The sequence below is a fragment of the Staurois parvus genome, unplaced genomic scaffold (assembly GCF_062004578.1).
Source record: "Staurois parvus isolate SC_StPar_1 unplaced genomic scaffold, SC_StPar_1.0 ptg000389l, whole genome shotgun sequence".
In the NCBI taxonomy this organism is placed as follows: domain Eukaryota; kingdom Metazoa; phylum Chordata; class Amphibia; order Anura; family Ranidae; genus Staurois; species Staurois parvus.
The window spans coordinates 2,446,977-2,474,294 of record NW_028318185.1 but is presented as its reverse complement, the minus strand read 5'-3'; the positions used below and the strand labels follow the sequence as shown (position 1 = coordinate 2,474,294).

General features: G+C 42.4%; 1 protein-coding gene across 2 annotated transcripts in view; it reads left to right on the top strand.

Moving 5' to 3' along the window:
* Positions 1 to 27,318, top strand: part of KCNQ3 (potassium voltage-gated channel subfamily Q member 3) — a 315,258-nt gene that overhangs the window by 267,164 nt on the left and 20,776 nt on the right. For both annotated transcript variants that reach the window (XM_089685936.1, XM_089685935.1), the window contains 5 exons: positions 15,943 to 16,145; positions 18,918 to 19,020; positions 22,994 to 23,125; positions 25,603 to 25,716; positions 26,566 to 26,644. In XM_089685936.1, coding sequence (XP_089542062.1) covers positions 15,943 to 16,145; positions 18,918 to 19,020; positions 22,994 to 23,125; positions 25,603 to 25,716; positions 26,566 to 26,644 — 631 coding nt within the window. The remainder of the gene's footprint in view (positions 1 to 15,942; positions 16,146 to 18,917; positions 19,021 to 22,993; positions 23,126 to 25,602; positions 25,717 to 26,565; positions 26,645 to 27,318) is intronic.

Here is a 27,318-nt window from a genome sequence, read left to right as displayed (position 1 = left end):
TTGTTACATAAGACAAAAGCAATGTGATTCCATATACAGTAACCTAGGGCTTTTTTTCAGCGGGAACAAGATGGAAGGCAGTTCTGGCACCTCCAGCACTGAATGTATATAATGCAAGAAGTGATGAGATGTGCTGGAGGGTCTATTGTTGCTGGCTGGCTGGAGGGTCTATTGTTGCTGGCTGTCTGGAGGGTCTATTGTTGCTAGCTGCTGGGAGATCTATTGTCGCTGGGGGGGGGGGGGGGGAATCTGTTGTTGCAGGTCATCTATTGTTGCTGGGGAGGTTTATTGTTACTGGTGGAGGATCTGTTGTTGCTGGGGGGGTAGGTTCTTATATTGCTGGGAGGAATCTACTGTTGAAGAAGGGGTTTATTGTTGTTGGCTGCTGGAGGGTTGATTGATGCTGGCTGCTGGAAGATCTGTTATTGTTGGTGGGGGGTCTATTGTTGTTGGGGTATAACTGTTGTTACTAGAAGGGTATTTTGTTGTGGGAAGTGGTGGTCTGTTGTTGCTTTGGGGTTTTCTATTGTTGCTGGGAAGATCTTTTGTTGCTGGGGGGTCTATTGCTGGTGGCTGCAGGGGATCTATTTTACTGCTTTTCTTGTTATCCAAACAAATGACTTACACCACAAAATCATACTTAGTTCTGTATTCTCTAAAAGGGGAAGTACTGGGAGGTGGATAGGGGGTGAAACAAGGGGTGGTGGTTAGAGGTGGGTAGGGGGTGGAGACAAGAGGTGACTGCACCAAGAAAAAATAGCCCTACAGTAAAGTATAGTAAACAATCAGAAACAGCCTTGACTGTTGACATGCAAATCCTGGTTCAGACATACGTGTTAACTACTCCTATGGTAGACCACTAGCCAATAACCATTTATAGTCCAACCACAACTTTTTGCTTTAGTTTTGGAAAGAACAGGGAAGGATTAGAGCCTTGGTCAGGGTATTCCTCTCTGCATCGGTGATGGGGAGATTCTCGTTACATCTTCCTTTCATAGTTTAAAGGGTGTGTCTTTTTGGGAAGGTGTATTAGATTAGCTTGGTAGACTTCATTTAGTGTTTTTTTTTGTATTTTTCTTTCCTTGTATATTTAAAAAGGAACTAAAGTTGTTTTTTAAGAAAAATTGTGAGCAGGTGGGCTGTTTATTACAGAAGAGACATGCAGTGCAATAAATCTTCCTGCATGCTGTCTTTCTTAAAATGTACATTGATCCGTGTATGTGCAGCTCAGTATATGGTCCGGCACTGTGCCTGTGTGCATGTGCAGGAGTTGTGTCTTCACCAATCAGCCAATCAAAATGGCCGAAGACCAGTACCCAGAAGAAGCTGGCGAGAAGGAGTTGGCAGGGGACCTCACGGGCTTCAGACTGTTGGATCTAAGGAAAGTACCCTAGACTTTAGTTCTAATTACATTTTGTGTGTGATATAACTTCCACATTTTTTCCACATTTTCCACTGTCTGTGTTTGTTTTTGTTGGGAAAAAAAATCAAAATAAAAGGGCTAGTGGGAGGCCATTTTCTGGCACAAGAACACGTCAATGACAGTTGAAAGGGGCTTCATGGCACCCTTAAAATGTAACAATAGGCACCTTAATTACAGATGTGGATGTCCAACGCCACCAAAATTTCTTAATGATGAACCACACAGCACCTCGGTGTACAACAAAGGGAGGCTTACCAGAATCATATGACCCCCCCCAATTAAGAGTGGTCAACCAGCTTTCCTCAACACCACATGTCAAATGATGGTACTGCTGTATTATATGAGATCACTGTGCATATATACTCAGTTGGACATAGTATCATGAAAAAGACAGGCTCTCCATAGTGTGATCCTGATTAAAACACCAATTTAATGTAGTAAATGCACTTCTTACAATGAAAAAATCACAATCAGACACTTCATATCATATAAACTCGTATTTCAGAATCCAAGATGGCTGCATGTGGGATCACATATGCGTATTGGCGTGTTATCCATCTCTGCCCTACTAGTTTCGTCAAAAATTACATCGTCAGGAGCATACATGGAGTGCTTGACTGGCATATTTTCATTGTAAGGTCAGTTACAACATTAAATTGGTGTTTTAATCAGGATTACACTATGGAGAGCCTGTCTTTTTCTTTTTCATGGTACTATGTCCAACTGAGTATATATGCACAGTGATCTGATATAACACAGCAGTACCATTGTTTTGACATGTAGTGTTGAGGAAAGCGGATTCAGGGGCGGACTGACAACTCATTGGGCCCCCGGGCAATAAGAGATAATGGGGCCCCTGTGTCTCCTCCTACACTGAAGCCAAAGCAACACCCACACAACACCCCACCTACATATTGCAGCTCAGCTGCATAGAAAAGGCATAAAAATAATTAAAAAAATAATAAAACAAGGTTGTGGGGTTCCCCCTCCATTCATACCAAGCCTTTTGGGTCTGGTATGGGTTTTGAGGGGAACCCCCATGCCACAATTAAAAAAAAAATGGCGTGGGGTCCCCCCTAAGATCCATACCAGACCATTATCTGAGTACGAGTATGCAGCCAGGCAGGTCAGGAAATGGGGGGGGGCAACGAGTGCCCCCTCCCTCCCTCCTGAACCATACCAGGGCACATTCCCTCAACATGGGTGCTTTGGGGGGGCCTCTTCCCCACAACCCTGGCCTGTGGTTGTGGGGGTCTGTGGGCAGGGGGTTATCGGAATCTGGAAGCCCCCTTTAGTAAGGGGGCCCCCAGATCCTGCCCCCCCCATGTGAATGAATATGGGGTACGTAATACCACTACCCATTTACAAAAAAAAATTTAGTGTGAAAAAAAGACAGGAGACAGTCTTTGACATGTCCTTTATTAAAAGAAGAGAAATAAAAGAATATCCCCTGAAGTAGATCCAACGTCAGTCACCCAAAAAAAAAAAGGCTCCGCTCCCGACACTGGCTCCTGGTCGTCTGTCTGCTCAGCTGGCATGACCGTTCTTAAATATGTATGGGACGAGGCCACCCAGTGGCATCACACGTGTGGCCCCACCTTCTTGTGACATAATTGACCCAGCATGCCCCGGTTGATGATGCATGAGGGGTGGGGTCACAAACGTGATGTCCCCAGGTGGCTCCACATTTTACATATTTAAGAACTGTCAAGCTAGCAGAGCAGTCAGACGGCCGGGAGCCAGCATTGGGAGCACAGCCTTTTTTTTTGTTTTTTCTTTTTTTGGGTAGCGGCAGTGGCGGTCATCATGATTGATATTGGATCTGCTTCGGGGGGCATTCTTTTATTTTTCTTCTTTTAATAAAGGACTTGTCAAAGCCTGTCTCCTGTCTTTTTTCACACTACAGTTTAGTTTTTTTTGTGAATGAGTAGCGGTACCATGTACCCCATACTCATTCACATAGGTGGGAGCCAGGATCTGGGGGCTTCCAGATTCTGATGAGCCCCCTTCCCGCAGACCCCCCACAACCATTGGCCAGGGTTATGGGGAAGAGGCTGTCCACCCCAAAGCACCCCCCCCCCCATGTTGAGGGCATGTGGCCTGGTATGGTTCAAGGGAAGGGGGAGTTCACTCATCCCCCCACCTCTTTCCTGACCTGCTGGGCTGTATGCTGAGATAAGGGTCTGGCATAGATTTTGGGGCAGACCCCCATGCCATCTTTTTTTAAATTTTGGCGTGTGGGTTCCCGCAAACTCCATACCAGACCCGAAGGGCTCGCTAAGGATGGAGGGGGGACCCCACAGCTGTTTATAAAATAATTTTTTTAATTGCCAGCAATTCTCTCTTTTACATTCAGCTGTCAGTGGGGAACCCCGCTGACAGCTGAAACATTAACGCATGGCTTTCACTACTAAAAGACCGCATGACTTAATAGAATTACTCATGCAGTATTTTAGTAGCCTTTTTTGGTGGGTATTTACATCCAAATCAGGTGAACGGTGTAGGAATTACAACAGTTTGCATATGTGCCTCACACTTGTTAAGGGACCAAAAGTAATGGGACAATTGGTTTCTCAGCTGTTCCATGTCCAGGGGTGTGTTCTGGTGATGTCTATGCGTTCCAGACTTCAGGCTGTAATTGACTGCAAAGGATTTGCAACAAAGTATTTAAAAATGAAAGTTTGATTTATGATTATTATTCTGTCCCATTACTTTTGGTCCCTTAACAAGTGGGAGGCACATATGCAAACTGTTGTACTTCCTGATTTGAATGTAAATACCCTCAAATTAAAGCCGTCAGTCTGCAGTTAAAGCACATCTTGTTCGTTTCATTTCAAATCCATTGTGGTGGTGTATAGGGCCAAAAATGTTGGAATTGTGTTGATGTCCCAATATTTATGGACCTGACTGTATATTGTTATATTATTCACATCAGTCCCTAACCCTCAAGGGGTGTACAAGCTAAGGTCCCTAACTCACATTCATACATATACATACTAGGGCCAATTTAGACAGGATCCAATTCACCTACCAGCATATCTTTGGAGTGTGGGAGGAAACCGGAGTACCCGGAGTTTACATCCATTTGCCCATAGGAAAGCATTGCTGTTCGTTTTTCATCTATCAATGGATGGATGAAAAATGGACAAATGCTCCATTTTGTGAAATGGGTCTTCTGCTGTTTTCAGTGCAGCAGTGCTTTGTCATTTCTGCACATAAGTTAAAGCAGAGCTCCACCCAAAAGGGGAAGTTCCGCTTTAAGCCGTTGTCCTGCGCTCCCCATTAAGGATTGGCACCTTTGGGGAGTGGGTACCCAAAATTGACAGGTACCCATTCCCATTTCCCACGGAAGTTGTCCTCTCCCCGTAGTCTTCTGGGACACGTGACAGGTCCCAGAAGACTACGGGGCCATTCACAAATGCGCAGTGGGCACCCGGCCGTGAAGCCTCAAGCTGTCACAGCTGGATGTCCACACTAAAGATGTTGGCGCCAGAGAGAGAAGATGGCCGGTGAATCCAGCGGTGATGCGGACACTGCTGAACCGAGGGACAGGTAAGTGTCTATATTTTAAAAGTCAGAAGCTACAGTTCTTGTAGCTGCTGACTTTTTTTTTCAGGTGGAACTCCACTGTAACCTTTCAAACGTAAGTTTCCCCACAGCCCAACTGGTAATAAAGAGATGCTAATACCACACTACAGAAAGATAATCAGTAGGACTGGAGTGAACGTTAATTGGTACTAATCACTTGAGGTAACCCTATATAGGTTATATCTCCCACCTAAAGTTGCCACCTGGCTGGTAAAAAATGTCACTAGTCCCCATTGGTATGAAAGGTGACAACACAGCTCAGTGTGCATTCTTGGCGTGCCTTCATGCTGGGGTGAATTAATTTGTATGCTAAGCCAAATCCTTTTTAGTTTTGGTTGGAATGTGGAAAGATAAGAAACCTTAAAGATGAATGTCTCTTTGCTTGTGAATACCAGGGCACCAAGACAGCCTCCTAGTGAAATTGCTCTGGTTGGACTCTGGTTCAGACAAGGATCCCAACACGCCTGAACTCGTTCTTACTTGGCTTAATGGCAGTTATTTTCAGCCAGGTTGCTATTACAGCTCTCATTGCTGTAAATTGTGGTTGGGTGCTCAAACTTCCTTTTCTGTGAGCCCCTACCACTCCCTCTCGCTAACCTATCTTCCTACCTAGTAAAAAACAGAAAAAATACGAGCGCTGGATAAAAACCAAAGAGCGACTAGCATGAAAGGCGAACACCAGAAGCCTCCATAGTCAATATATAAATAAAACATGCAGCGCTAATAGTATTCTAAAAATGAAACGTGTCTAAAATGCGATAGTCAAAACAATAATAACCTAATCATTGTTTGATTATATATATAAAAGAGATGGTAAAATATAGTTAGCGTCCAAAGAAATGATCTATAATGATGAATAAATATATCCAAAATTAGTGTTCGGCATTGCACAGTGAAATTCTAAACCCTTATTGTTAAAGAAAAGGTACCAATCTGCTTCACTGTTTATATCATCCGTTTCTGGTGGTACGTCCCATCTAAGGGATCTCGGTACCATATTCTCTTTAATGTACTTCTCCAAAAAGGAGATATCCCATAATGTCCTTATTTCTGAGGTAGTATGATTGGTCAGGTGTAGAAACAAGCCATGACGGTTGTTAGTTTCCTCTGTATATGTAAATACATCATCAGAAATAACGGACCTTTTAGATCTGTATTCGAAAATATCCATATTGTATACAAGAAAGGACAACAGTTATATTAAGTTTATTACCTTTTAGTACTGAGCAGCAGGATTTGACAGATGTCAGTACTCATTTGATTATTTTATGATTATTCAAGTACACTGACTACCACACTCAGTGATACAGCCAATATAACTGTTGTCCTTTCTTGTATACAATATGGATATTTTCGAATGATATAAATAGTGAAGCAGATTGGTACCTTTTCTTTAACAATAAGGGTTTAGAATTTCACTGCAGAACACTAATTTTGGATATATTTATTCATCATTATAGATCATTTCTTTGGACGCTAACTATATTTTATCATCTCTTTTATATATATAATCAAGCAATGATTAGGTTATTATTGTTTTGACTATCGCATTCCATCTTCCTACCTGATAATCCCAGTGATAGGTCAGCTATTTGTTGAGTGCTGCATTTTGGGTTGGGAGAAAAAGTGCTTCTCTCTCCATATCCTGGAAATCAGGATTCTCCATTGGTCACCCTATTTTTTTATGTAAGGGTGGTCCGCCTGCTTCATCAGTGCAGTCACGTTTTGTAAAAGAAAAAATGGATTCAGTTTGCATCCATTTTTACATTATTATTATTTATTGTTAAACAGGATTTATATAGCGCCAACAATTTACACAACACTTTACAACATAAGGGCAGACAGTACAATACAAATACAGGAGGGGTAAGAGGGTCCTGCTTGTTAGAGTTTACAATCTAAGAGGGAGGGTCAACTGACACAAAAGGTAATACCTGTGGGGGATGGCAGATAATGATTGCTGTAGATCAGTGAGTTGGGCATCATGTCTTTTCTCAAACAACGCTCCATTGACTTTAACAGGAGTGAACATTGCTGTGCAACAGTTATTATTATTATTATACAGGATTTATATAGCGCCAACAGTTTCCTCAGCATTTTACAATATAACGGGATACAATACAGCAACAATACAAGAGGGATAGGAGGGCCCTGCTCCTTGGAGCTTACAATCTAGGAGGGAGGGGCTAGTGGTACAAAAGTTAGTAACTGTGGGGGATGGACTGGTTGGAAGAGTAGAAGATTCCATTATTAGCTGAGGGCAGGATAGGCTTCCCTGAAGAGATAGGTTTTCAGAGATCGCCTAAAAGTGAGCAGAGTAGGCGATAGTCTGATAAATTGGGGTAGAGAGTTCCAGAGGATGGGGGAAGCTCTGGAGAAGTCCTGGAGATGAGCATGGGGGGAGGAGACAAGGGAGCTAGAGAGCAGGAGGTTGTGCGAGGAGCGGAGAGTACGGTTTGGGTGGTATTTGGAGACAAGATCGGCGATGTAATTTGGGGCAGAGTTATCAATGGCTTTATATATCTAGTTAGATATCTATTTTTTTCTCCTTTCCCCAATTGGTCATTTTACTACTGTGGCTATTGCAACTGCTGACATTTGCTTGATTGCTATGGGTTTCTGAACTTCATTGCTGCCATATGTTTTTCAATAAAGACCTGAACATATTTGCCAACATGGCACGAAATTCAGAATAAAATGGATGGACTTCTGATTTAAGGAGAAACTCTTAAGGATACAGATTAATGTCTCTCTTATAAAAAGTCTCTGCTCAATGCATTTTAATTCACTCTGAAAATGTAATTAAAGCAATGTTAAGTGCAGACTGCAATGGTAGCTGCTGATGGAGGTGCTATAAGGATGCTTGATGAAATTTTGAGGGTGCTGTAGCACATCAGAGCCCCCTGGGCACTACTGGATAGCAGGCCCACATTTTTCATCTCCACAAATTTGAATAAAAGGAAGCGATATAAGAGAGTAAACACAAAAAAAGTCTGTATTATTCTCTAAACCTCAGGTCTCCAAATTTTCTGAACAAAAGGGCCGGTTCACTGTCCTGAAGGCTTTGGGGGGCTGGACTGAGGCCAGTAGGAGTATAAATATCCAGAGCCTGACTGGGAGTAAACAATGGCCCATCATTAGTGTCAGTGAGAGGAAAAGTGCCCCATTGTTGGTGTCAGTTGCAAGAACAGTGCCTCATCATTGGTGTCAGAGGGAGGAATAGTACCCCATCATTGGTATTAGTGGGAGGAATAGTGCCCCATCATTGGTGTCAGCGGTAGGAATAGTGCCTCATCATTGGTGTCAGTGGGAGGAATAGTAACCCATTAATGGTATTAGTGGGAGGAATAGTACCCCATCATTGGTATTAGTGGAAGGAATAGTGCCCCATCATTGGTGTCAGTGGTAGGAATAGTGCCTCATCATTGGTGTCAGTGGGAGGAATAGTACCCCTTTATTGGTATTGGTGGAGGGAATAGTGCCCCATCATTGGTCTCAGTGGGTGGAATGGTGCCCCATTACTGCTGTAAGTGGAAGGTATAGTGCCCCATCATTGGTGTCAGTGGGAGGAATAGTACCCCATCATTGGTGTCAGTGGGGGGAATGGTGCCCCACCACTAGTGTAATTGAAAGGAACAGTGCCCCATCGTTGGTGTCAGTGGCAGGATTAGTGCCCCAAGAGCCAGATAAAGGCAAGCAATGAGCCACATCCAGCCCTAGGGACTACAGGTTGGAGACCGCTGCTCTAGACCAGGGATAATCAGCCTTTACATTGGGGCTGTTGTTGTGCTGGGATTTTGGGGGTACAACAAAATGCATCCTGTTATTTGTCTAAGGCAGGGGTACCCATGTTTTACAAATACTTGCAGGCCAAAAAAATCATTTTTATAAACAGTCCCCCTTTTCTATGTGTGCCCAATTAAACCACTGGAGGAGATTTATAAGTACTTCCTGCCCTTCTTTTACTGAAATTGGAAGTAGAGGAAAATCTAAGCACTAGGGATTTTCTAGGACGAAGAGGGCTTATTTTTATTCTCAGGATCCGGAAGGGAGGGGGTCTCATCCAACACTACCATCTTGTGTCCCATCAGCATTTTGTCCTGGGCCTCTCTTTCCTTTAGTTCCATACAGAAGTAATCCAATAGCTTTTACCTTAAGTATAGCTTCATATTGCTGTTTCCATATGATGCCATAAACTAATTGTGACCACTATACTGAGATCAATGGACTTGCATGGATGTTTTGTAGCTGGTCCTGACGAAGTGGCGCTATCTATGAAATGCATTGCCCACAGTCTGTTACTTGTGAAATGGGACATTCATTATAAAAAAAATGATGTAATAATAAATATGGACAATTTTTTCATATATTCATGTGTTGAATTTACATTCTTGGGTACCATCCTAGAGATTTCCTAGTTTTTTATTTGTCTGCTGTAATCATTTGCTTGATGGCACTTCAAGGTGTTAGTTCAGTGTCATCCTGCTTCTCTCGCTTCTTTTTTTAAATCACTCTTCTTAAAATTGTATTAGGCCACCTTAACTACACTTACCCTCCCTTGCCCCTCTGCCACTGCTACAGGAATGAAGTAGCTATGGGTTAGCTCCAGTTCCCTCTGGTTGGAGCTTACGAAGAGCTAAGTACTCTTTCCTGGCCCTCAAGTGACAGCATTGGTGACTGGTCGGGAGGGGAGAAAGTGTGACATGGCTGTTGAAGAAAAGCTCTGATTTCCAGATTTTTGCTAGCTAGTTTAATGTTTTTGAAATTGCCTTGGAATTGCCTTGCTTTGTGGCCAGTATCACGGCAACCTCCATAAGGGTAGCTGGCAAGTCCAGCCATTCTCAAGCATCCATGGCCCACATACAGTGGGTAAAATAAGTATTGAACACTATTTTTCTCAATAAATATATTTCCGAGGGTGCAATTTACAGGAAAGTTCACCACATGTCGGTAACAACCCATGCAATCCATACATACAAAGAAACAAAAAAAAGTATTAAACTAAATAAAAACAATAAGTATTGAACACGTTAACTGAAATCTTTATTTATTACTTCATACAAAATCCTTTGTTGGTAATGACAGCTTCAAGACACTTCCTGTATGGAGAAACTAGTCGCATGCATTGCTCAGGTGTGATTTTGGCCCATTCTTCCACAAAAACAGTCTTCAAATCTTGAAGATTATGTGGGCCTCTTCTATGAACTCTGCTCTTTAGTTCTTTCCATAGATTTTCTATTGGATTCAAGTCAGGTGATTGGCTCGGCCATTCTAGCAGCTTTATTTTCTTTGAAAGTAATTGAGAGTTTCCATGGCTTTCTGTTTGGGATCGTTGTCTTGCTGACATGTCCACCCTTGTTTCATCTTCATCTTTCTGGTAGATGGCAGCAGATTTTTATCAAGAATGTCTTGGTACATTTTTCCATTCGTCCTTCCTTCAATGATATGAAGTCTGCCAGTACTGTATGCTGAAAAACAGCCCCACACCATGATGTTCCCACCTCCATGCTTCACTGTTGGGATGGTGTTTTTGGGGTGATGTGCAGTGCCATTTGACCTCCAAATATGATGTGTTATGGCATCCAAAGAGTTAAATGTTGGTCTCATCTGACCAGACTATATTCTCCCAGTATTTCATCGGCTTGTCTAAATGTTGTGCAGAAAACTTTAAACAAGCTTCAACATTCTTTTTCTTCATCAATGGAGTCTTGCATGGTGAGCGTGCATGCAGGACATGGCAGTTGAGTGCTTTACTTATTGTTTTCTTTGTAACAATTGTGCCAGCTATTTCCAGGTCTTTCTGAAGCTCTCCACAAGTGGTCCTTGGCTCTTGGACAACTCTTCTGATAATTCTTTTCACACCTCTGTCAGAAATCTTGCGAAGAGCACCTGGTTGTGGTAGGTTTATGGTGAAATGATGTTCTTTCCACTTCTGGATTACGGCCCCAACAGTTTAAAAATCCTTCTGTAACTAATGCCATCAGTATGTTTTGCAACAATAGGGATGCAAAGGTCTTGAGAGATCTCTTTGCTTTTACCCATCATGAGATGTCTGTTGCGTGACACCTTGGTATGGAGACACCTTTTTATAAGCTCGAAATCCCCTCATGTTTTTCATTGTATTGTTATTGTACTGTCACATGTTCTGTCCCCCTTTGTAATGTACAGCGCTGAGCGAACTATTGGTGCTTTATAAATACTGTATAATAATAATAATAAGCCATCAGTTCAGACTGAACCAGCTACTATTAATTTGCACTGACAAGGGGCAGGATTGCTTTCTAATTACTGATAGATTTCAGCTGGTGTCTTGACTTTCCATGCCTTTTTGCACCTTCCTTTCTTCATGTGTTCAATACTTTTTCCCTGTGCCATTCCATTTTATTACACAAAACTTAATTTCTGAACTTATTTGTTTTGGTTTCTTTATATACATGGATTGCATGGGTTGTTAACGACATGTGGTGAAAATGTCATGTCAATAGCACCTTTAGAAATATATTTACCTAGAAAAATGGTGACGTGTTTAAAACGTATTTTACCCGATGTAAGTTGCACTCAAAAAGGAAGAAAGAAAGAAAGGCATATATGGAATAAATTAGAAAGGAGGAGGATAAAAAAGGACTTGTAGAACGACTCATCTTCAACTGTTTGGAGCATCTCTGTTCCTTTTATATCCTTTCCTCCCTTACAAAATAAAATTTAATTCTGCAGCAATTCAGATGAGAAATTTGTGCCTCAGAAATTCAAGGATAAAGAAAAGTAAATTTGCATTCATATTGCTCTGTAATGTTGCATGGCCTGTTTTAATTTTCATCAAAGAAGATGTAATTGCAGTGTTTAATGGAAAACAAAGATGAAACCGGGATTGCTACATTGTTCATCAGTACAAACTCTTTTCTCTCTCTTTAGGGCTTGCTTGTTTATACCATACAAAGCCTCTAGAAGCTTTTAATCTAGCTTTTATTTTATTTATTTATTTCTGTTCATATTTTTTTTCATGAAGTAAAGAAATTGACATAGACACTTTCTGTACACCGGATGGCTTAGAGAAAAGCACTTTAAAGTGTGCAAACATTTTAGGAGATTATAAGGGCAAAGGAAGTTAGGAAGGTATGGTGCTTGTAAAGTTGTATTTTTCTTCATTCAGCTCACCATTTGTTTGAACATTTCGTAAAAGAACACAATTAAGAACATTATTGAGAACACTATCAACCTCCACTACCCATGTGTACAATATACACCTGTATATACACCCTTGTGCTTACATTTGTGGCTTGATAAGTGCAGCAGGTAGACCCGCATAGTGAGTCCCCATGTACACGGGACACTTCTGAACGATGGAAACTGACTGCTGGAAAACGTAGGTTAAAAAACATCTGTTTAGCCGCTTTTGCATAGCGCGTTTATTTGTGTTTTGTATTTAGAAGCGTTTTTTAAAGATAAGCACAGGAGAACCTCCCAAATGCCCAGAATGCACTGAAAAGTGGTAAATTATTAACTATTTCAGACTGTTTCAGTGAAATACAGAGAGTAGAAGCAGAGACAGCAGTATGTGTTGAGATAATTAGGTGTGAGTTGCTCATTAACATTTCTTTTGTTTCCAAGAATGGGAAAGGTGTCTGGTGGAGGGAGTCATTAAGGCCAACTGGCAGGGGTCTTCATAAGGAATTTGAGGTGTGAATGGTCATTAACATATCTTTTGTTACCAAGGGTGGCAGAGGTCTGAGGCGTGAATTGGTCATTACAATGTGTGACAAGCTTGGTAGGAACACCCTGTGTTCAGTGTTTTGTCCATCTGAGTACCTTGAAAACACTTTGCATGCATTTTTCATGATGAAAAAAGGCTCGGACAGCATCGGGATCTGGAAGAGTTAAAAAAAAAATTTCAGACGCAAATGCTTTTAAACGCAATTTGCCGCGTTTAGACACATTTAGCCATGTTTACAAGTCTTTTGCATTTGAAACGCTGATAAAATTGACTGCTGAACGCAAGTTTTCTGCGTTCAAAAAAAGACTGTAAACTCAAATGCCTGTAAACGACTGTAAACGAAGATGTGTACATGGACACATAGGAAAACATTAGGGAGAGTTCAGGGGCTGCTGAAAAAAAACACAGAAACGCTCCTAAACATCAGTTTATCAGCTGCAGTGTACATGAGCCCTAAACCTAAAGCAACACGTTCACTTAATTGATTTGCTTGAGTAAATCAATGAATTATTTTAAGGTTGACTTGGCCTTAAAGAAGTCCAGGCAATGAGGTATATACTGGCCAGTTTTTGGGAACAGATTGCAGAACCTCTTTACCTTTTGTTATCTCATCTCTTAGACAAACAAGCAAAATATTCTGTCTGCTTGAGGATCTTGGAGGAGATGGGACAATTTTTTTTTTTTGAACAGCCTTGAGACTGTTGCTAAATCAACAAAAAAACTGTTTCATAAATTGCAGAGATCTACCTAACCTACTGCAGCTGTCAAGAGCCTTCAGTCATGGCTAATACCATGCTATTCTGAGAAATAGATCTCCATGGTAGTGTAGAAGGGAGAGGAGTTAATCAGCAAGCTATGACACTTCTAAGTAGCGCTGAAGCTTGTGTCTACCACATTCCTTCCTATAGCCCTATCATGAGGTGCTATAATTTTGGTACATCATACTGGCTGACCATTCGGTAATAACTAGACAAATGGTTAATGCATCCATGGGCCTAAGGTGAAAGACAAAATTTTAAGGGAACTTTTAAGGTGAGTTATCTCTCAAAGATGTCAACACACACACACATCTGCTAAAATCCAATGTTCTATTAGCACATTAACCACTAGACAAGGAGTGGCTAGTATTAAAAAGGCAACAGTAGTCTCACCATTATTAAAATGATACACAAAACATATATAACGCCTCTGAACACAACCCTTCGAGATCCATCCTTGGCATCTTATAATAAATTCCCTCCCTGGGGGTTCACCAATATCTCATGTGCCATCTGAGACTCAAAATGTAACTGCAACATATAAAAGTTATCATTGATCTCACAGACACATTATTTGCTGTGGATGAGTTCCGTGTCTCAAACGCGTTTCACTTAATGCTTCTTCAGGAGAGGGGTGCTCAAGAAAAGTGCATCAGAATACATTGGCACATGGGAACCCTGTGAGTCCTAAAGGAAGAATCTACCCAATGCGCTTCCACAAAGGGAGGAAGAATGGAGGCTGAACTGGTCTATGTATTGTAACCCCAGGCAGTTTTTATAGAGTTAGTCCAAATATGGCCTTCTAGTAATTGGATGATCCCCATGTATTGGAGATTGGATGATGCCCACAGAGTGTCTGGATCTGGTGTTGGAAAAAACTATTTTTTGCAGCACAGCCTGGATGGACTGGTTATACCTCCGACAATGTCACTTTAAGAAACTTTATATTATTCAGAATGAAGATTGCATAGTAGACACCATAAGCTGTCTGAATTTACCAAAATGTAGGGTGGGGGGTGGTAATTAAAAAAAAAAAAAGAGTAAGTATAAAATTATGGAAGATGCCATTAGAGACTTGATTGTAAAGGTTCCAGGCTGTTCCGGCCCTGGCTTCACTAGAAGGAATTCAATCATTTTAGTCTTTACTGACTGTATCTTTGCACCAGGTATGTGATTTGCTAGTTACTGACAACAGTTTCAAGATGACAGTCCTATAACATCTACAAGTTAGTGGTGATTAAATCTATAATTCTTTTTTTAAGCTCACTTTTAAAGGGGCAATGCATTTAGCCTATTTAAAAGATGTTATTTTTATACAGCTCTGTACATTAAAGTGGTTGTAAAAATTGAAGTTTTGTTTACCATCATGCACCCTATACATGAAGGTAAAAAAAAACCTTCAGTGTGCAGCTCCCCTCTTAGCTCACCCTTACTTACCTGAGCCCGATCCCCATCCAGTGATGTGCTCGAGAACAGAAGCTCTCCTGGGTCGCTTTCTCCTCATTGGCTGAGACACAGCAGCGGGAGCCATTGACTGTCAATCACAGCCAGTAAGGAGATCTCTCTGAGGAAGAGGCAAGTCCTCGAAACGCGTCAGCCTTTTGGATGTCTATACTCCCTATTGCGGACTGTTACTCAGTGCGGTGTTGACCCAGCTGTTCTTTATGATGTGCTTTGACTATATTGTTGTTTGTGAGTACAACACATACTTTATTTTTTATTAAACATTTTTTATGGTAATGCACTAGGCCTGTGCGCCCTCTGTTTTTTCTTTCCTCATTCAGTAAGGAGATAGCTGGGGGCGGGGCAGAGCCATGTTCTGTATGGCTCATAGATGCACAGAGATGGCTCGGGAGCGAGCAAGCACAAGTGCTTGCTCTGGGGGGCACTCAGCAGGGTGGAGGGGCTGGAGCACTGTCCGGGAACCCAAGAAGTGGAGGATTGGGACTGCTGTGTGCAAAACTCTTGCACAGAGCACATACATATGACCAGGGGCGAACTGACAACTCATGGGGCCCCCGGGCAATAGGGGAGGGGCTGGAGCCCTGTCCGGGAACCCAAGAAGTAGAGGATTGGGACTGCTCTGTGCAAAACTCTTGCACAGAGCACGTACATATGACCATATTCATACTGCCATTTGAATACTTTAGACCTCTGAGTTTCTTAAGAAAATGAGTTTTTTTCACCTTGTTGGAAAATTTTGTAAGCAAGGCATATCCTTCAACTTATTATGGGAAAAATGTAGGAATTAAAATTGTGTCATACAACAAACCTAAATATTAGAAAAGATCTCGTCAATGAAGCATCCAATTTGAGGACCTTGTGACATCTCTTCTGCCATCCTTCTGGAGACATCTGCCCATCTGAGAATATTTTAGATAGCTTGGTCAAATTCATTTTGTACATAATATTTCCTTAAGTCTACAGGCCTCTATTAAACCAGTTTATTTTTTGCTTTACAGTCAAAGGTGGAGCCTTCTAGATCGAGTACGCCTTTCCAATCCTCGTGGGACCAGTCCGAAAGCCAAAACCTTTTCCCCACTGAACATTGAGGGCGTGGAAGAAAGTCCCTCCAAAGAACCAAAAACCATGGGAGTGAGCAACAAGGAGCGATTCCGTACTGCACTAAGGATGAAAGCCTATGCCTTCTGGCAAAGTTCAGAAGGTAATCACAGCTCTTTACAAATAAAACCATTTTTTCTCCTAGTGACCCTATATATATTGTATGCAGGGGCAGACTGACCATTTGGGAACTCGGGCACTGCCTAATGGCCCGGGGTCAGTAGGGGGCCCCATGAGATGCCCCTGGTACCTTTTCATAGGCTTATTTGGGTGTGGTTTGAGTGTGGGCAAGGATACAGGGGCCCCATGATGCCCTATTGCCCGGGGGCCCCATGAGTTGTCAGTCCGCCCCTGATTGTATGTGGTATTTAGGGGTCTAGTTATAGTTGCGGAAACACTTCATCTGTTTTAAGAAGGAATTTATAAAGTTGCGTTCTATAGCTTGGAGTTGAGAAATACTGAAATTAAATTTGAACATGTAAAGCTGATCTCCAGACAGATATAAAATACACAAATATACTCAGCTCTGTATTTATTGACCACTATTCTCCTGGGTCAATTTTTACATATTTTCACACATAAGTTAAAATCAGTATTTATGTTAGAAAATTACTTAGAACCTTCAAACATTACATATTTTCCGTAAGCCGAGGCCCTGGAGAATAAGCTGGCGGCTATTGAAATTTTCTTTATGTCGCACGATATTTGTGCAGCCATTTATGAAATGCAAATTTTCAAGAGAAAAATACACTAAAATGAACACACAGAATACCTATTTTTTGCTAAAATATATGTTGCATAGAGTATATACCAAACGTGTAAAGATGTAAAATTGTTCATGCCTGTGAAATGGCAACAAGCTATTTATTTTATTTATTTATTTCATTACTTATATAGCGATGTCAATTTACGCAGTGCTTTACATATATATTGTATATTCTTATCAGTCCCTAACCCTCAAGGGGCGTACAATCTAAGATCCTTTACTCATCCATACATACACACACTAGGGCCAATTTAGACAGGATCCAATTAACCTACCAGCATGTCTTTGGAGTGCTGGAGGAAACCAAAGTACTGGGAGGAAACCCACACAGGCACAGGAAGAACTTGCAAACTCCAGGCAGGTGGAGGCGTGGTTGGGATCTAAAATTGTCCATAGGTGACACTTTAAAGTGGCAGTAAACCGCTGCTAAAAAAAAAAAACTGTCCCCCCCCCACACACAGGGTAAAGTCATAATGTACTAGTAAGCACTGCATATTATGACAGACTTACCTGTGAAATGGATCCATCTAACAGCACCTTGTCACTGCTGACAGGGAATCCAACTTCACCCGGTCTTCTTTCGTGTTCTCTGGCTGTGGCCGCTTGGTTGGCCGAGCCGCAATGACGTCACTCCCACGCATGTGTGCAGGAGTCACTGTTTATGGCACAGAGCGCATGCGCCGGCGATGTCACTGGTGGCCACACAGGTAAATATCTCCTAAACGGAGCAAGTTTAGGAGATATTTACTGTATCTACAGGTAAGCTTTATTATAGGCTTACCTGTAGGTACAAAGCAAAAAAAGAGAGCTTACTCCCACTTTAAATGCCTTTACAGGTTATCAGTGTAGAGTTAACTGTGAATTATGGCCGTGGAAGTATTGCTCTCACTCCAGCATTCAGATGATACCACATGTGTGGTACAATCACTGTTTACATGTGCAGGCTGGACCTACGTGTTCATTTTCCCCATTGTGATAGCTTTGGGCAGTAACAGATTCTCTCTATGAAGACATCAGGGGTCTATTAGACCCCTGATTCGGGTCCTGTCCTCGAAATCACAGTGCACGTACATGAGTTTTTGGTACATTTTTTGGCAGGGTTTTGTGTTCAACAACCAATCTCCTCCTACTAAAAAAATGCATGAAGTGTGAAAACGCATGAAATCGCACATAAAAACCCCCCTGCACCAAAAATGCACTAAGAAACACATGATGCAGAAGCACCAGTGTGAACCCAGGATAATTATGTATCCAGAACCAAGGCTGCTGTTAGAAACCATGGGGCCCCATAGATCCAACCTGACAGGGCCCCCCAAAGAAAACACAGTTTACTAGGATTCATTTATGAACACAGTGAGTGATTGGTACCAATCACTCATTGTGTTCATTCAGGACAGAAAGGGAGGAAAGGAAGGGGCTGGGAAATGTAACATATTTACCAGACCATTATCCCACTCTCCATCCTGAAGGATCCTTGCAGCTGCCGGTGGGAAGAAGGTGGGAAGGAGAGGAAGGAAGCCGGAAGCACTGCAGGGGTAGGGGCACACAGGGGTGCTAGGGCAGCAGGGGTAAAATGTGTGGTGCACAGGATGGGTGAAGGGTGCGGCGGAGAGGCAATTACTGAAACCGATCCCCAGTATGGCTCTCTTTGCAGCAGCTGAAAGCCAGCGGAAGAGAGAGGAGAAGAAGCCAGCTTTCAGGTGCTGCATAGAGAGCCATACAGGGGATCGGCTCCAGTAATTGCCTCTCCGCCGCACCCTTCACCCTCCCTGCCCACATCCAATTCACCCTGCTGGCCTGGGCCCTGTACAGGAGGACTGGTGGTACCCCCTTATCCACAGCCCTGTCCAGAACGGTTGATATATAGCACATATATAGCCTAATAAACCAGAAAGCAAAAGCCTATTTGTAGGCTTGTTGTCCATCATCAATACAGTGTATGGAAACCGTGCCGTTTATGGAACGTATAACCCAGAAGGTCATAGTGAGAAGGAACTACAAAGTAAAAATGTGTGTTTACTTGCTCTCATCAGGCAGGAAGCGGTGAGGCGACATTATACTCTTTATTTCAGTAACATTGTCTAGATAATTATCTTACTTTATCTGCAGATGCCGGAACAACAGGGGACCCTATGGCAGATGGAGGCTACAGTAATGAATATCTGATGGAGGATTTAATCCCTACGATAAAAGTGGTCATCCATGCTTCTAGGTAAATGTCTTTCCTTTGTTGTGAGCACATAGAAACAGTTCTGGAACTCTTATAGGGACAATGGATGTAGTCACTCCTAGACCTGATCTATTATGTCCTATGGGGCTTGAGCTATGTCCATAGAAATTACAGTAAGGAGTGCCAGACTGGGTGAAACATCCAAGAACATTTTAATTGTTGAGAAATATGTCCTATAAAAACATTCAATGCGTTCCAAGGAAAACATTACCCCTCTTCGATGAGGCTCAAAATGGAGTAACACTTGGGCGGACTCAAGTAATTGGTGACTTCACCGATCTTTAGTAGAACCAGTATTGATTTAATGTACCTGGTGCAAGAACCTGAAGTGATGAGGACAGCCTTCCTTACACCTAAGGGTCCCTAGTGTACTGAACAGGTTGTGTAAGGGTACAGGGTGGAACGAGTGCCTTTTCTGTTTGCGAGCAACTGGTTTGGGTAAATAGGCTGAACATCAGCAGAGTCAACCTAGGCATCAGAAGATCAGTAGGGACTGACTGGGCAACAGGCAGGATCAGAGGTGGCTCTAGGCTTTCTGAAGCCTTAGGCAAATCGAAACATAAGTCCCCACTCATGGCCATCTATCTGTCTGCCCATCTGTAAGCCATGCAGCAAGCCTTTCCAGATCGAGATCCTCGTGTGGTGTATGGAAGGAGTGACGTGCTCAGACACAACGTCACTCCTCATTGGTCGTCAGAGCTCCAGAAATCTTCGGTTACGTGAAAGGTGTGACAGAGCTCTTAATGCTGCCTGCGCACAGCAGGATTAACCAGTTCGACTACAGAGCATTTTTTTTTCGTAATAATGTAAAAATCTAAATTTGTGGCAATAAAATTACTTAAACCCCCAGAACATTATATAATTTCTGAAAGAAGAAACCCTGTAGAATACAAAGGTGATATTTGCAAATTTGTATGTCTATTTTTATGTTATGCACATTTTTATGTTTATTAAATGCAAATTTTCAGGGGAAAATATAATAAAATCAATATAAGTGCACAATCACACAATAGAATACCCATGTTTGGCTAAAATATAAAAGATGAGGTTGCATCAAGTAGATAGACATCAATTATTCCATATCTTAAAATTGTGATATCACCGAAAAATATGGTGCCAAAAAATCAACATAGGTGATTCTTTCAAAGCCGTTTATGGCTAACTAGGAGCTTTATGCTAGAATTACTGATCTCACTCTGACATTCGCGGCGATATGTCACACATGTGGTTTACATGCACATTTTTTGAATTTTAATTTATTTTATTGTAATTTTAATTCTAAACCCCCATGTGAAAGCATTGGGCAGGTGACAGGTGCTTTAATGTCTCCCCTGCCCTTCACACCATCTAACCAAGCACAGATCAGCTTGGTTAGATGTGTCCCTTGGTTGTACTTACCAGGAAAGGGTGCACCTGAAACCGGAAGTAACATTCGAAGGGGGGGGTGCTGGCAGAAAAGGGGGGGGGCACCACGCTGCCGGCTCCGTGAAAGTAATTGACAGCTCTGTAGTAGGCAAACTTTTCACTGCAGCAGGCAAATTAGGCAGCTGCGAGGCTTTAGGCGACCGCCTAATTTGCCTAAATAGAGAGTTACCTCTAAGGCAGGTGGTAGCAGAGATTGGCAGGGCAGGAGGCAGATGATCAGTCAGGCAAGCCAGATCAGTAACTGATGGTCAGATCGAGTATCATGTAGGTAGAAGTGTAGTTGGAATTCAGGCCATGGACGGTAACAGATGAGGAGGTCAAGAACAAAAGTCGGCACAGGCAGATACAAGGAGTAGCCAAGGCAGGGTGCGTCAGTAATGGACAGTTAGATACAAAGTTGCATACTCACCTAAGAGGATGCAGCTTCGGCCCAATGCTGCATCTGTCCCTCGCCAGCTCTACACAGAGAACTGAACAATCAAAGACCTCTGATTGCTCAGTTCTCAGATCTGCTCTGAGCACAGAGCGGTGACTGTCAATCACCACTCTGTGCTCTGCCCCGACAGAACGCATTAGAGAGCCGGGCTGTGGAGGGGGCAGGAGCGGCTGGCTCAGGCTGTCGGCAACATGCTGAGAGAGTGAACCAGCTGCCAGTCAGGCATCTGGACAAATCTCGACAGGTCCAGGGGGATGAAAATTCTGGGAAATCTACGCTGACATAATGTCAGTTCCTATGGTGAAATAAAAGTTAAATCATTAATACCAAATGAGTTAGTAATTGAGCTAGTTATAATTTTTACATATTTCAAGTTGAACTTTAGTACCAGAAATGGGGAAACTGTGCCCAAAAAATAAAAACAGAGGGCAAAGGAAGGCATTGCCTGTGGTCACCCTGCAGCTGACCTTTTCCCTCGTTACTATTTTAGCATGCCTTGTTCTGCACTGTGTGCAGGGCTTTGCTTCCTTATATCAGAGCTGCCCACCAGATGACCACGAAGCAGTAGAGAGGCAGAGAAAGCACATATCCACAGAATAAATGAAGCAGAAGCAGGGAAATCTTTGCACTGCAGGTCCTCAGGTACAACTTCCACTTCAGCAAGGAGAACAGCGAGCAGCACAGAAGTAACATCACCAAATATCGCTCTAATACCCTGAGACAAGTGACCAGAGACTGCAGTACCAGAAATGATCTCACACTGCAGATATACATATTTAAAGCTCAAGGCTGCCCAGGCAAGGGAAGTGTTGTTTTGATGAGTAAATGGCATGGGGTCCCCCCCAAAATCCATACCAGACCTTTATCCAAGCTTGCAGCTTGGCAGGTCAGGAAAGGGGGGGGACGAGCAAGCGCCCCTCTCCCCTGAACCATACCAAGCCACATGCCCTCAACATAGGGGGGTGCTTTGGGGCAGGGGGACTCCCCACCAAAGCACCTTGTGCCCATGTTGATGGAGACAAGGGCCTCTTCCCCACAACCCTGGCTGGTGGTTGTGGGGGTCTGCAGGTAGGGGGCTTATCGGAATCTGGAAACCCCTTTTAACAAGGGGGCCCCCAGATCCTGCCCCCCCTATATGAATGAATATGTGGTATATGGTACCCCTACTCATTCACCAAAAACAAAAAGTGTAGTGTGAAAAAAGACAGGAGACGGTCTTTGACAAATCCTTTATTAAAAGAAAAAACTAGAAGAATGTCCCCTGCAGTAGATCCAACGTCAATCACGATGCCCGCCGCTGCCACCGTCGACCCGAGAAAAAGAATGTAAAAAAAAAAGGCTCCGCTCCCGACGATGCTCCGGTGGTTTGACAGTTCTTAAATATGTAAGGGGCGGGGCCACCCGAGGACATCGTGCATGTGACCCCACCCCATGTGACATCAGTCAGATAAGTCAAATGCTGCTTATTAAAACAGTTTACCATGATCAACGCGGTTCAAAGAACTGTTAGAAGAGACTTGTTGGCTAACATAAGGTCCTAGCAGACATCTTGTGTTTCCTGCTCTGAAACAATCGTTTTACTTTTCTATGGTTAAAGTGACTGAGGGGTTCATTTTAAAGCAGTAGTAAACCGTGACCTTTTTAAAAAAAAAAACCTGCAAGAAAATAGCATAATGTGCTAGTATGCATCACATCAATTTGCTGTCACTGCTGACAGGGCTTCTATCTTCACTCAGTCCTTCTCCTGGGTTCGTGGGCACTGGCGGCTTGAATGGCTGAGCCGCGATGACGTCACTCCTGCGCGGGAGTCACTTTTTACAGCACACAGCTTTGAAGGAACAGCATGGGCACGCCGTTCCTTCAGAGTGCATGCGCCTGTGCTTTACACAGGAACATATCTCCTACATGGTGCATGTTTAGGAGATATTTACAGTACCCACAGGTGAGCCTTATTATAGGCATACCTGTAGGTACAAATACAAAAACTGACTTTATTACCACTTTAATGATGCTGCTGGCTGATGTTGAACTGGAAGTTATTTTCTTATGTTGGTGTCATAAAAACTCTGTGAGTCCCATTGTTTTCTCATACAGAATAATGCAGTTCTTGCTACATAAGAAGAAATTTAAGGAGACTTTGCGGCCTTATGATGTGAAGGATGTGATAGAGCAATATTCTGCTGGACATCTGGATATGCTCTCTAGGATTAAATACCTCCAGTCAAGGTAAGGGCAATATTTAGAATAGAAGATCACTTGTTTGTTTTTTCTGAAATGGTGTAATATTCATATGTTGTGTAGCAACAGCCAGGGCCACCAATAAGGGGATGGAGTTGGCAATCTTGTACAGGCCCTGGGCCCCATCAGTTCAGCATGAGTAGAGAGGGCCTCCTCAAATTACTTTGGGCCCATGCACAATAATTCCAGGGGCTGTGGCTTCCAGTGGTTAAAAAAAAGAACAGAGAAGGGACTATTAACTCCTTTTCGGGAGCAGACAATCCTCCATTATATTAAAGTTATGGTCTCTTCCTCTATATGTAATTGTTAGGAGCTGCAACAAGGAGGCCCTGTTGCTGAATTGATAGGGCTGCACAATTTAATTAAATTGCTGGAAGCCACAGCTGGAGGGATTATGGTGCATGCATATTAGGGTATTAAAAGTCCCTTCTCTCTTTGGGGTTGATTACCCAGCAGGGCTGGCATGTGCAACAGATTAGAAACACTGAGGTGGGTGGGCTCAGGCCCCTGTCAAGCAGGCTGTATGTGGCCCTATGATTTCCAATAGTGGCCCTGGTAACAGCGGTCAGAAATTCTAAAACTTTGTATGCATAGTACTAATATAAGCTACTTTCTTGGTATTTCTGGTGTTTTGTTAATTACAAAGTGTAGAAATTTAGATTTATCATGTTGCTTTTGACTCTCAGAGCTCCACGTATAGGTATATAGAAGTGAAATGGACTTAATGTGGCCATACCCTTGCTTGGAAAAAGAAAGATGAGGAGGAAGGATGAGATGAAGAGGGGGAGGAGATGAGGAGGAAGGATGAGATAAAGAGGGGGAGGAGATGAGGAGGGAGGATGAGATGAGGAGGGGTTTTGGAGATGAGGAGGAAGGATGAGATGAGGAGTTTTGGAGATAAGGAGGTAGGATGAGATGAGAGGTTTTGGAGATGAGGAGGAAGGATGAGATAAAGAGAGGTTTTGGAGATGAGGAGGAAGGATGAGATAAAGAGAGGTTTTGGAGATGAGGAGGAAGGATGAAATAGAGAGGTTTTGGAGATGAGGAGGAAGGATGAGATGTGGACGGGTTTTGGAGATGAGGAGGAATAATGAGATGAAGAGGGGGAGGAGATGAGGAGGTGGATGAAATGAGGAGAGGTTTTGGATATGAGGAAGAAGGATGAGATGAGGAGGGATATGCGATGAGGAGGGGTTTTGGAGACGAGGAGGGAGCATGAGTTGGTAAGGGGGAGGTAATGAGGGAGGATTTTGGAGATGAGGAGAGCTTTTTGAGATGAGAAGTTGAGGAGGGAGGATGAGATAGGGAGGCTGGAGGGGATATGGAGGGATTTTGGAAATGAGGAGAGAGAATGAGATGGGGAGAGGTCTGTGTTCATTGTAATCTAACAGAAATGAAGGAAGTAGGGCTGACACCACACATTTAAGATTCAGAGTTCAAAATACAGTGTTGTCAGCTGAAACAGGAAACAGATGTATTATGTTTCTAGCTCAGAAACAATTATTTTTCTATACTGTGTGTGTTTTTATAGGGATTTCTTTTTTTTTTTTTGCCTTGACATACACTTTAAGAGAAAAAGGTCAAAGAGGAGGAGATGCCAGCCTGGTAATGTAACCAACCAAAATCATGTAACTGACCTCTTCTCCAATCACCAAGTTCTTTCTGCAGCGTTAAACAGAGAGTACTCTGTGGAACTCTGTAGACTTTAAATCATAGCCAGCATTTTTAAATGGGCCACAATACTGTAGTTTTGAATGCATTTTGGTATCCTCTCGGTTTTAAATTGTCCCTTCAATCCCTCTATAGGTTCTGTTCTCTCCTTCTATTACATTCCTGTCAGTCAATGTACATGGAGCGTACCCTCACTGTCTCTTAGTGATGGATCCCACATTTTGGTGAGCACACCAGGAGTAGGTGGTACATACGAACCTTGAAGGGAAAACTCAAAAACTCCAGGTGGACAGGAAGAAAGTCAGACATTATCTTTGCAAAAGTACAGATTATGCTGCTCCCATCCCCTAAGTCTGGGCCACCAAAATGGAAGATTGAATGCTAAAAGCTAGCAGGCCATCATATGCCCCACAGACTTAACAAATCCAAAGAAAATTGAAATGCTGGTAACTTTATCCAAACAGCATAAACAAAAAGTTTCCCAGACCCCCCTCTGGAATTCCTGCATATTCCCTGCTCACGATATCCTGATGATTAAAGTTACCAGCATTTGAATTTTATTCAGAGTGCAGCTAATACTTTCCTTAGGCTTTGTAAATTCAGTGATTATGGCAGGAAGATTGCACTGATGGACTGCAAAAACTTCAAAGGGCTGTCTCATTCCTAGAGACTCTACCTATTACCAAAATATTTATTTTGGGTGGACTGATCCTTTCATTTCTATTGTTGACTTGTGCTACAATTACCTTCTCAGAATATGTAGAAATTTTCTGTCTTCATTTCTTCCTTTCCAGAATAGATATGGTTTTTGCTCCAGGTCCTCTTTCTACCCCCAAACATAAAAAGTCCCAGAAAGGAATAGGTGGACTTGGTGGAGGATACGGCTACCCATCTCAACAGTCTCCAAGGTAATATGACCATAATGTACAGTCTGCAAGGTAATATGACCCTCATGCTCAAGCTATTAATGTTATGCAGTTTGGTATATGCTAGGATGACCAGAAGAACTTCTAGAAAATTATTATTTCCTTGTTACAAAACATAGCATAGTCCTTGATGTTTCTTTTTTGAAGCGGTTCCTGTTTCCAAGCATATACGCAATATTCCTAAATTAACCAACTGTTCTTTAGTGTTGCTACACTTGGGTTCTACACTTGGGACCAACTGATCTGAAGCAACGTTCCACAGGAATAGACCCACCAATCACAGTGCTATGTGCAGGACTCTATCAGCCAATCAATCATCTGAATATTCCTAGTGTTGGTTTGCTTCTATTCAGAGCAATGGAAGGGTCAAAATACTAAAGCATCTTACATAGCCAAGGGAAATCATCCATGGGCTATTATGTAGAGCAGTGGTTCTCAACCTGTGGGTTGCGACCCCTTTGGGGGTCGAACGACCCTTTCACAGGGGTCCCCTAAGACCATCAGAAAACACATATTTCCGATGTGTAAAGAGCAGCTACTGTGTAGAAAGCAGCTGCTGTGTTGAAAGCAGCTACTCTGTTAAAAGCAGCTACTGTGTAGAAAGCAGCAGTATTGGAGGTAAAACGACACTCATGAATTATAATTACTGGGTAAATAATTTTATGGTTGGGGGTCACCACAACATGAGGAACTGTATTAAAGGGTCTTGGCATTAGGAAGGTTGAGGACCACTGATGTAGAGTAACTAATTGCTAGTAAGAGAAATAATAAAAACTATTTTTTTTTCACTTCACAAAAATTCATCCATGAGACTTCATTCTTCTCTTTCAGGCACGACCCCTATGGTTCCAAAGCATCAGATTTTGAAGACCAAAGTATGATGGGAAAATTTGTGAAAGTGGAAAGACAGGTATAGTAGAAACCAACATTTTAAGCAATTTGTTTATTTGTGAAAGGTTCAAACAGCCTGTAGAAGGAAAGGTTTGATGCTGGCCATACTCAGGTCTAGTGATGAGCGGCCAAATTTGATTTCACAGTGAAAAGATTTTGCATTTGTCATAACTTTGTCAAAAATGGTGCTTGTTTAGATTAAGCCATGTTGGACTCCATAGCTGTGTGATACAGCTCTCTTGATAAACTGACATGACTTTTTCAACAAAGCCATGTTGTTCAGATATTGGTACTGACTCAGATGAGGAATGAATGGCTTTGGTAATCAAAAATAGCCACATCAATGCCATGTTTTTTGTTTTTTTTTTAACAAAGCTGATTTACCACTTTCAATTTTGCTCATTCCTGCATGCAATGATTCTCTGGCAGTTTTCACTTTCTTTTCATAACAGGAATAATCAGATGTATCAAGAAAACTTACCATCACCAGTTAAGTTGCCTTGATCCATTCAGACCTTCTTGTAATTGAAACACTTGGCAATTTTTAGTCAATTTCCAATCAACAGGAATAAAAATACAACATAAGTATTCAGCAAAAACTCAACCACCTACCACCCAAGAGTTTGCTCAACATTGGAATTCAGTTGTTTGGGAAGGCAAAACTAAGCAAAGAATTTACAGCTTCAAAACAGT